The sequence below is a fragment of the Amphimedon queenslandica genome, unplaced genomic scaffold (genome assembly GCF_000090795.2).
Source record: "Amphimedon queenslandica unplaced genomic scaffold, v1.1 AMPQUscaffold_12939, whole genome shotgun sequence".
NCBI classification, from domain to species: Eukaryota; Metazoa; Porifera; class Demospongiae; order Haplosclerida; family Niphatidae; genus Amphimedon; species Amphimedon queenslandica.
The window spans coordinates 5,862-16,457 of NW_003546825.1; the positions used below are offsets into that span (position 1 = coordinate 5,862).

General features: G+C 35.2%; 1 protein-coding gene across 1 annotated transcript in view; it reads left to right on the forward strand.

Annotated features, from left to right (window-relative positions):
• Positions 1 to 10,596, forward strand: part of LOC100641312 (glycine dehydrogenase (decarboxylating), mitochondrial-like) — a gene marked incomplete at its 3' end in the record, with an annotated part of 15,380 nt that overhangs the window by 1,797 nt on the left and 2,987 nt on the right. Inside the window, exons 2-11 of the mRNA XM_020002312.1 lie at positions 598 to 709; positions 1,055 to 1,139; positions 4,827 to 5,029; positions 5,662 to 5,807; positions 5,908 to 5,988; positions 6,067 to 6,173; positions 6,363 to 6,447; positions 6,680 to 6,940; positions 7,269 to 7,394; positions 7,716 to 7,832. Coding sequence (XP_019857871.1) covers positions 610 to 709; positions 1,055 to 1,139; positions 4,827 to 5,029; positions 5,662 to 5,807; positions 5,908 to 5,988; positions 6,067 to 6,173; positions 6,363 to 6,447; positions 6,680 to 6,940; positions 7,269 to 7,394; positions 7,716 to 7,832 — 1,311 coding nt within the window. The remainder of the gene's footprint in view (positions 1 to 597; positions 710 to 1,054; positions 1,140 to 4,826; positions 5,030 to 5,661; positions 5,808 to 5,907; positions 5,989 to 6,066; positions 6,174 to 6,362; positions 6,448 to 6,679; positions 6,941 to 7,268; positions 7,395 to 7,715; positions 7,833 to 10,596) is intronic.

A 10,596-nucleotide genomic window follows, 5' to 3' on the forward strand; every position in this document is an offset into this window, starting at 1 on the left:
TAATTAATAATTTGAGTAGATTCCAACAACGTGTTACAAGCCTCAGTAACAAGTAATGAATATCATTATAGTCCAACCCACGATAGCCTTGTAACGTTTTATGCATTTATAAAGAGATCAAGGTGCTGAATGTGAACATAATGTTGAACAGAATATATAAAGTCCTAACAATTTTTGAATGGGCAATTCACTGCAATTGCCCTGCTGTAATAAAAATAATAAATTAATGAAATTATACTGTACGAGTGAGCACTCATTCACTCCACAAGTCAAAGATCTTGAAGATGCTTCTTTTTGACCATCTAAAAGAACATACCTTTTCTTGACAAATACCGTATATCGGGAAATTATGGTGGGAATTAAATTTGGCAAATTTGACGTTTTGATAGCCATTCGCCATTTTGAGCCATTAATACACATGTTCAATGGCACGTGGCCACAAATTTACCAAATTAAAATTCGCCAATCACCAAAATTTAGCAATTCGCCAAATTTTAGTCACTCTAAAATTTCCCACTATACCGTACCCTGTTATTATACATTATTATGTACATGTACATGTAGTACATTATTATTGTCTATTTAATGTTCATGTAGATCCCGGTTGCAATGGCTACTGATCTCCTAGCCCTCACCCTCCTCAAGTCTCCTGGTGAATTAGGTGCCAGTATTGCCTTTGGTAACAGTCAGAGGTTTGGAGTACCAATGGGTAAGAGAATGTAGCTGTAACATACACTCCTCTATAGTCATGTGACTTAATTGTCATGTGACTATCTACTAAATGTTACTGTTTTTTAACAAATTGAGAAGAGCAGGTTTTTAAAAGTACTAGAACTTTGTTTTTGATTAAAAATTGAATTAAAAATTGCATAAATGCAAGATCATAGTACAAGCCTGGCCTTTAAACATAAAATTAATAAAAATTATTAATATTTAGTAGCCTCTGCTATTGAAAGTATGATCAATGGATAGTTGTTATATTGCTAAAAGTGATGCTAAAAATAGTAACATTGATCACGTGACTCTCATGTGACTGTATCATTGTATTCTAAAGGTTGTGGTGGGCCTCATGCTGCTTTCTTTGCTGTTAAAGACGAACTAAAGAAACAAATGCCTGGAAGACTAGTGGGGAAGAGCTGGTAAGAGTTTAATAATAATAATGAATTAATGATGATGATGATGATGATTATAGTTGACGTAAGCATTATTCATTTTAAGTACTTAAATTATATGCTACATGTATGTTTCGTGTACATGTACATCATGATAAGGAATTAATATTGGCATAAAATTTACCAGTTAAGTTCCTCAAGCAAATTTTCAAACACATGTACATGTGTTACTCTCACTAATAAATGATGCATACATAATATGCATGTACACTACATTGCACATTAACATATACTCATTATAATTGGCTCATGAGTCTGACTAATATCATAACTAGGCGAATGTAAAACATTAAGGGACGAACAAAACGATTAACATTTCGATTAGCAATATACAATGTCTATATAGACAATGATGTAGTGGCTATTAAACCTTGAATGTTGACTGATGTGAATGTGATGTCAATACACTAATGCAGAATTTGCATGGAAGGAATTTCACAGTTTCTAGCTTTGAGTGAAGAATCTCTGCAGTTATATAGATCTAGGATGGAAGATAGTTGGTCTCAGAAGCCAGAAGGAGACTCCATTTGTTGTCTTTGGGTGCGACAAGACCTATCTCTAGCATTTCCTCGCTCTTTTCTCCTCCTCAGTCTTGATCCTTCTCACGCTTGTTACGAAGAAGTCGACGAGCTTCACGAGCATCTTCTTGTGAATAACTCATGTTTTAAACTTCAGCTTCTCTTGTTTCTTAAATACTCTTAAACTCCTCTCTTCCAGTGATTAAGTTGCTTCACTCTTACTCGTTGTCTTTGCACGTGGTACCGTAATTATCAAAATTATCATTTTAAAATGTGTGATTATTATTTTTTATAGACGCATAAATAGGGGTGACATATGTGTACAAACAAACAGACATACTCGACTCGACTATGTGGGGCTCGCTTTTGCTCGCCCCAATTACTGCAGTATATCATATTAAAGAAACTCTGTCAAGAGTGGATGTGATTGAAACTCATATATTCATATTATGTTTAAATATACGTCATTAGCATATGTATATATACACACTCATTAAGGTGTGGTGAGGGGCAAAACCTTCTACATGTACATGTACATGTACATGTATGTAGCCACAAGAATATGAAGTACTTGTAAGTCATCAATGAATCTACTATCACAACTTCCTTTAAGCCACAAGACTATAGAATATTCCAAGAGTTCATCAGGGCTATCTTTCCCCAGGCTACTCTCATTCTCGTTCATTCCGACTACTTCATTTTCTTATCATTTGTTCTTGCTCTATCTTCATTTACCATCTTCTACCTTTATCTCTCTTCATTTTTTGTTCTTGCTTTACGTACACAATTTTATTCTTTTTTTGAAATGGCAACCAAACCATCTTCATCTTCTTCTCCTGGTCTCCTCAAACTGAAGGAACAGCTCACCTGTCCTGTGTGTCTTGACCACTATACCAACCCTAAGACTTTACCTTGTCTACATTCATTCTGTGAGCACTGTCTGGAGGGATTACCTCTGGATAAGAAGAATGAGACCTATTATCTCTCTTGTCCCAACTGTCGTCATTGTACAGAGTTACCAGAAGAAGGAGTAGGAGCCTTTCCTGTAGCATTCACTCTCAACAACCTCAAAGAGATACACAGTGCGATGGAGAAGACAGTAGCAGTTTCGCCAAATCCTCAAGAGGCCACATGTAGTTATCATGGAAAGCCTTTGGAGCTATTCTGTGAAACATGTGATACAGTAATCTGTGTTACTTGTCAATTTCGTAATCACAAACATCATGAATGTGACTTAATTGCTGACAGTTATACTAAACACTGTCAAAAGTTAAGAGAATGTCTATCACCAGTTGAGGGAAAGAAGGAAGCACTTAAGAAGGTCCTGTCTGTTCTAGCAGAGAGAGAGGGTGAGATCAGAGAGAGAGGAGAAGGAGTCTTAGAAGAAATACATGAAATGGTAGAGGAAATGATGAATGTTCTTCATCGTTCAAGGAAAAATCTGACTGATCAGGCAAAGAGGGTCACTGATGATAAACTAAAGGTGCTGTCAGAGCAAATGAAATCAGCAGAAATGAGTTTGAGTCTTCTGGAGGATGTGGAGAACAATGTGGAACAGAGTCTGAAGACAGGCAGTCCTCAACAAGTCCTGAGGTCTAAGAAACAGATGATGGAGCGTATGAGTAAAGTTACTGCATTGATCAATGTGGAGGAGTTACATCCAAAGGAAAAGGCCGACTTTGTATTGAGTAAAGATATCAAATCACTACATCACATTGGAGATATTGTGACCTACTCATCTACTGCACTACAGCGGTGTAGAGTGAAGAAAGTTGGTTGCTTTGAACGTCTACCAAAAGAGAAAAAAGTTTTGTTTTCACTATCAATGGAGGCACCAGATTCATCTGTTTTGTGTGTTCCCCTCTCTTCTCTGAGGTATAGTCTAGTACCAGTTGGTAAAGGTGATGAACCCATTGAGACTACAGTCACTACCACCAGCACTGATCCTGGAGTGTATAGGATACAGTGTAACCCTTCAACCAGTGGTGCTCATACAGTAAAAGTACAAGTATATGATGTACACCTTGAGGATGCCTCACTAGTCATCCCTATCAATCCTTACCTTGATAACATCACTCCAGTACGTACTATAACTGAGCTTAAGTGTCCCTTGGGAGTTGCTGTAACTGATGATAATCATGTTATAATAACTGAGCGTAATGGTCACTGTGTAACAATACTGGATAGAGAAAGAAAGAAAGTGAAATCATTAGGAGGGGAAGGAGGAAGTGGTAATGTCAAGTTTTCTTTTCCTCGTGGTATAGCCATTACTCCAGACAAATTCATTCTTGTATCTGATAGTAATAGGATCCAGAAGATAAGCATGGATGGATACCTTATAGCATCAGTTGGTGAGGATCGCAGTGGACCACTAGAGTTTAATGATCCTTATGGTATAGCCATTTCTCCTATAACAGAACTGGTTTATATTGCTGATAGGAAAAATCATCGTATACAAGTCTTGAATTCTGATCTAACCTTCTCTCATTCATTTGGTAGCTATGGATCAGCTAATGGACAGTTTCAGTATCCACATGACATTGCTATTGACAGTCAAGGATTAGTGTATGTTACTGATACTTATAATCATCGCATTCAGAAGTTTTCTCCAGATGGAAAGTTTGTGGGCCAATTTGGTAATAGAAAATTTGGTTCTGGACAGCTTAAGTATCCAGTAGGTATAACAATAGACACTGCAGCTACTGGTCTAGTGTATGTTAGTGAAAGGGGTAATCATCGTATATCAGTCTTCACTAGTGATGGTGTGTTTGTTTGGAAGTTTGGAAGTAGAGGCAGTAATATTGATCAGTTTGATTATCCTTATGGATTAGCATTTGATAAAGATAGATTCTTGTATGTTTGTGATAATTACAATAGACGACTTGTTGTTTACTGATGTGTATTCTTTTGCCATTATATTAATAATAATTGAATAGCATTAATGTTAAATAAAAATTACAACATTTGCCAGTAATTGTGCTGCCATTTTGTATATGAGATTCTGAATCATCCAAATTTACCTGTCAATATATTGAAACTTTATATTTTAATTGTAAAACTTCATTGCATTGGAGAGATAGGGGTACATTAGCACATGTATATTTAGTTACATGTATCTACTGTTCCTCCTCCCCAGGGATCAGTATGGTGTCCCTACCTACAGACTAGCACTGCAGACAAGAGAGCAGTTCATTAGGAGAGAGAAGGCCACTAGTAACATATGCACTGCCCAAGCACTGCTGGCTAATGTATCAGCTATGTATGCAGTGTATCATGGACCCAAGGGACTGAAGGATATTGCAATGGAAGTACATAAAGCTACTGTACTATTAGCTGAAGGTATGCATGTATCATGTAGCATTAGTATTATCATTATTGTTATTTAATTTTATATTTTTCCAAAAATGGCTTTTTAATTTATTCCTTCGCTTGCATATTAATGTATTTATGCTGTGTAGAAAGTTTGAGCTGATTCCGACTTGATTTTTAAAAGTTATGACCATTTTTAAAAATTTGCCAAAATCTGAAAAAATCCCTGTACTATAGCCCATGGTTTTTTCCGAAAAATGGCTAAAAAATCACCCCCAATTTTTATTACATTTTCTGATACATATTGATGTACTTATACTGTGTAGAAATTTCGAGCTGATTCCGACTTAAACTTTTCAAGTTATGGCCATTTTAAAAAATCGGCCAAAATCTGAAAAAATCCCTGTACTATAGCCCATGGTTTTTTCCAAAAAATGGCTAAAAAATCACCCCCAATTTTTATTACATTTTCTGATACATATTGATGTCCTTATGCCATGTAGAAAGTTTGAGCTAATTCTGACTTCAATTTTTCAAGTTACGACTATTTTTTAAAATCGGCTTAAATCTGAAAAATGTCCTACATGTACATGTATATTGATGTACTTACACTGCTACACTGTACTTTACTCTACATATTATGTACAATATGTCCTCCTTAGGCCTGAGACTGTTAGGTTGGACTATCAATAATGAAACTGTCTTTGATACAATAATGATATCAAATGGAGACATTAGCACTGATAAAATACAGAGGAGATGTGACGAAAAGAAGATAAACATATGTCACTATGGAGACGGACTGTTAGTTATTAAGATTGGTTATATTAATAGTTAATAAATTTAGTTATTAATAGTTATTAAATACTAGTTATTAAATGTGGTTATTAATAGTTATTAATTTATAGTACGGTGTTTCATTGGATGAGACTGTCATAGGTAGTGATTTAATTGACTTACTGTATGTGTTTGGAGCTAATGAAGAAGAGGTATAGTAATACATGTATACTTCATAATTCTATACTTCATAATTCCATGCTTCATAATTCCATTCCCATACCCCATAGGCTGCCAGTGTCCTGTACAGTGTATCTGATGCTGATTCTAATGTCAGTATTACTGGTAGTGGCCATGAGAGGGAAACACCTTATCTCACTCATCCTGTCTTTAACAGGTAACACACTGTCCCCCCTTTCTCTCTCTCTCTCTCTTCCCATTTTTCTTCAGATTATTTGCTTTTTTATTTACTTATTTATTTATCTTATTTATATATATTTATTTATTCATTTCTTTATGTATTAATTTATTTACTTAATTTTGTATTTATTTACATGTATTTATTTATTTATTTATTTATTGTTAGTTATCATTCAGAGACTAAGTTGTTACGTTACATGAAGGAGCTTGAGAACAGAGACCTCTCACTCTGTCACTCTATGATACCACTGGTAAATAACAACAACAACAACAACAACAACAATAATAATAATAATAATAATATACATGTACACATACAACTAGTTAATGATACATATACGTTATTCTTAAATCTCAACTTATCAGCCTGATGGTAATAATTTTTTGCTTGTTAAATTTACTTAAGAAATTCGTCCACTTACACATTATAAGCAATAAAGATTACCTCCCTTTCTTCTCAATTTCCCCCCTCCTCCCTCCTAGGGTTCCTGTACTATGAAACTCAACCCGACCAGTGCTCTACTCCCAGTGTCCCTTCCTCAATTCAACACCATCCATCCTTATGTACCCAGTAACCAGACCACTGGATACCAGGGTCTCATTGATGAATTGGAGTCTTACTTGTGTAGCATCACTGGATATGATAAGTTCTCCTTCCAGCCCAACAGTGGGGCCCAGGGGGAATACGCTGGACTCTGTGCTATACTGGCCTATCTGAGGGATAAAGGGGAGGGGCAGAGAGATGTAAGTACCACGCCCACTTTGAGATTAAGAGTACATGTATATTTTATACGAGTTTATGCAATACTGTATACATGTACATGTGAGATGATTTTATTTGTAAGAGTAATGATATTTAGTAAATTTGTCTATGATAAAATAATGAGTTTTATTATATTGGTAATTTCTTCAAAAATTGCCATTTTTGCCAATAAATTAACCTGTACTGTACATGTACATGTACATACAGTATATGTGTGTTAAAACTGTTAATGTACATATACATATGCATAATAATAATAATAATATTATTATTATTATTATTATTATTATTATTATTATTATAATGTAGATATGTCTGATACCAGCCTCAGCTCATGGCACTAACCCAGCCAGTGCTATAATGGCTGGTCTTAAAGTGGTTGAGATACCAATGAACAAAGAAGGAGAAGTGACTAAAGACTCTTTTAAACAAAAAGTAAGAGAAAGGGATGGAGCGAAATGGGACTAAAATTATTATTTAAATTTTGATTGCATACTACTATATACATGTACGTGTATGTATATAGCAGGAATATTGTAGAAACCACAGATTAGATTTTGTGAAAATTTCCTGTATAATAATGCTAATTTTGGATATGCTGTACATGCATGTTACATGTACACTGTAGACTCTTGTTTTTCTGATTTTTTGTACGCATCTACTTATATTGAGATAATCCTACCCCCTTTAATTCTTTTTCCTTCCCTCTTTCTCTTCCTCTCTCTCCTCCCTCCCTCTCTCTCCTTCCCTCTCTAGATAGAAGAAGCTGGTGATAAGTTAGCGACCATTATGGTGACCTATCCCTCCACTAGTGGTGTGTTTGAGGACTCCATTAGAGAGGTCTGTGACATGGTACACTATTATGGAGGACAGGTAAGAGCATTGTTTAAAGTAGCAGACGCATTTTATCAAAAAAATAAACATACAGCATTTGAAAGGAATATGCTTAGCGTTAATTGTTAATTAAAGCAATCATAATAGTTACTATTATTATTATTATTATTATTATATAAAATTAGGACAGGTTAGAATAGATTAGGTCAGGTTAGAGAGATTAAGGAATAGGAAATGAGTCAAGAAAAAATACAAATGAAAAATGAAAACTTGATTTAATCTTTAATATTGTGTTTAATGTAGCATTATTATTATTATTATTATAACACTTAACAGGTTTAGTAAAAAGAGAGGTAGAGAGACAGAGGGAATTAAGAAAGGAAAAAGATAGCCTGATGGATATGCAACAGAGAAGCTACATACCAATATAAATAAAAGTAGAATAGTACAGAAATAATAGTTAGAGAAAAAGGAAAGTAAAAACATTTAGAAACTAGATGAGTTAGTAGGTGTAGGCAAAGACAAACATTTATTGCATATACACATAAAACTAAAAGTATGTGTACATGTAAATTAAAATTAAAGTTTGTAGCTACTGAAATACAGCTATAACACTCATAATAATTAGTCTGTGGCAAGATCAAGCAGTTACTTTTAATGTTACTAATATACGCTTTGATACTTGTCACGCAAGGAGTCTTTGCTGTTTGCTGCAATGCTTCGTCCACTAGAAGTCTCACGGTACAATGTAGTACTTTCATCTTGAGTCGTCTTGAGAGTTTCAGTAAGACTTGAACATTGAGCTCTTGTAGCACATGTAATTTTAACATTCTCGTTAAGTACTACATTAATCCCTGGAAGGCTCGTGATCCCAGTTACCCTATCTTGTGTTGTGTCTATGTTTCTCCGAAGTCTCTTGAATCTTCTACTTATTTTACCAAACGACTCTGCTGCTTTACCATACTTGTGTGAAAGGTATATTGTGGTAGCTGCAGCTGCTCCTGTAGTAGCAGCTGTTGCTGCTAGGGTAAGAGGCACACCGATAGCAGTTCCGATCCCAACAGTAAATATTCCAACTAGTACAGAAGCTGCTATACCACCAGCTGCTACTCCTGCTGTAGTTGCTCCACCAACTACTTGTGCTGTCAATTGTTTCTTTTCTGCTTCTTTTTCAAGTCTCCTGCACTCTCTTTCAGCTCTATCACAACTCGTGGCAAATTCTTGACAACGTTCCAGAACTAGTGCACACTGTTCCTTGCAGTCTTGAATTGTTTTGTTAATTTCAACAATCAACTGTACAACACTTTTGAAGTCGTCTTTCTCGACGTCTTGTATTACGGCCGCAGTCTTATTCTTAAGATTCCAAAAAAGATCGTCAACTTTATCAAGATATGTGTAAACTGCTTCCATGGTACTGTTCAAATGTTCATATGAAACCTTTACTTCATGTACCTGTTTTACTTCATCGCATTCACGTATTTCGTCCAGCTCATCTTTTGCCTCTTTCACCAATGCTTTGACTTCAGAAGCAGAATCACCAAAAGCATTTGCAATGCTTGGCAGCTTTGTATACAAATCTGTAAAAAATTCCTGTATCTTTGTGATTGGTATTGTAGGGGTTGAGTCTCGCCCGATTAAATTTTGCCATACTTGCTGCATCATCCGGTATAAGGATTGCCTAGTTAATTCATTTAATAAAAATATGAGCAAATTTATAATAACTAACTTTTTGATATAATAGTGTTTATCAAAAGTGGATTCAACTTGTATTGTTTGTATCTTTCGCTCTTGAATTTTTCGTTGGGCTCTGTTCTTTATTCCTGTCAGATTTTCATCTCTAGAAGCATCTTCTAAAACTTTTGCAAATGTTTGTATCAAATAGCTACCCTCATTTTTTTTGTAGTTGGCTACGTGACCTTGTGTTGATGCAAATATTGTCATAATATCGGCTGAATCCATGGCACCTGTTGCTAGTGTTGTACTACTGGCACTGTTGGTACTAAAATCTTGAAGCCCTGATTTACTCATACATGTAGATGCAAAGTCAAGAAATCCTTCATTTTCACTCCCACGACAGGCATCGATCATGAATACTTTTGGTATTCCAGCTAGAGAGGGACATCTTTTAGCATAAAAATGCTTTCTCAAATCTTGAACCTTGACCATTTTTCCATCAGTGCCACAGACAGCATCATCTTTTATACCATGCTTAGGATCATACGGTCCTCCATGACTGGATATAATGAGAAAGAAGGCTCCAGTGTGTGGCATTTTACTGTATCCCTCGACGGTGGATTTTATGTGTGCAGCTGTTAAATTTGAATGTACTCTGACATCGAATCCAAGTTTCTGGAATGTGGATATTATGCTTTCTTCATCCTTGCCGCCACTTTTGATATTCTTTAATTCAGTGAATTTTGTGTTATTAATAAAAACACAGATCCCTGGCTCACATCGGTACTCTATTGTATAATGTATATATAAATAATAATAACAATACAAACAATCTATTATTAACTCACCTGGCTCATAACTGAAACTGAATGGAAATTTTGAAGCCATTGTCCTTTTTTTGCCCGTCTTTTCTTTGAAGTTGCTTTGTTGTAATGTGGTACAAGTGTGACTTCTTATCTTCAGTTTAAAATAACTATGTCCTTATTAGGTTATGGATCTACCAAGGGTAGATTATGTTGTTTACTTTGAAATTTTGATAATACTACTACTGCTATAAAAAAACCTGTTTTTACCTTGTTGATAGCTAATACATGTAATAGCTCAGCTGACAGCTGCATACTGTGCCACA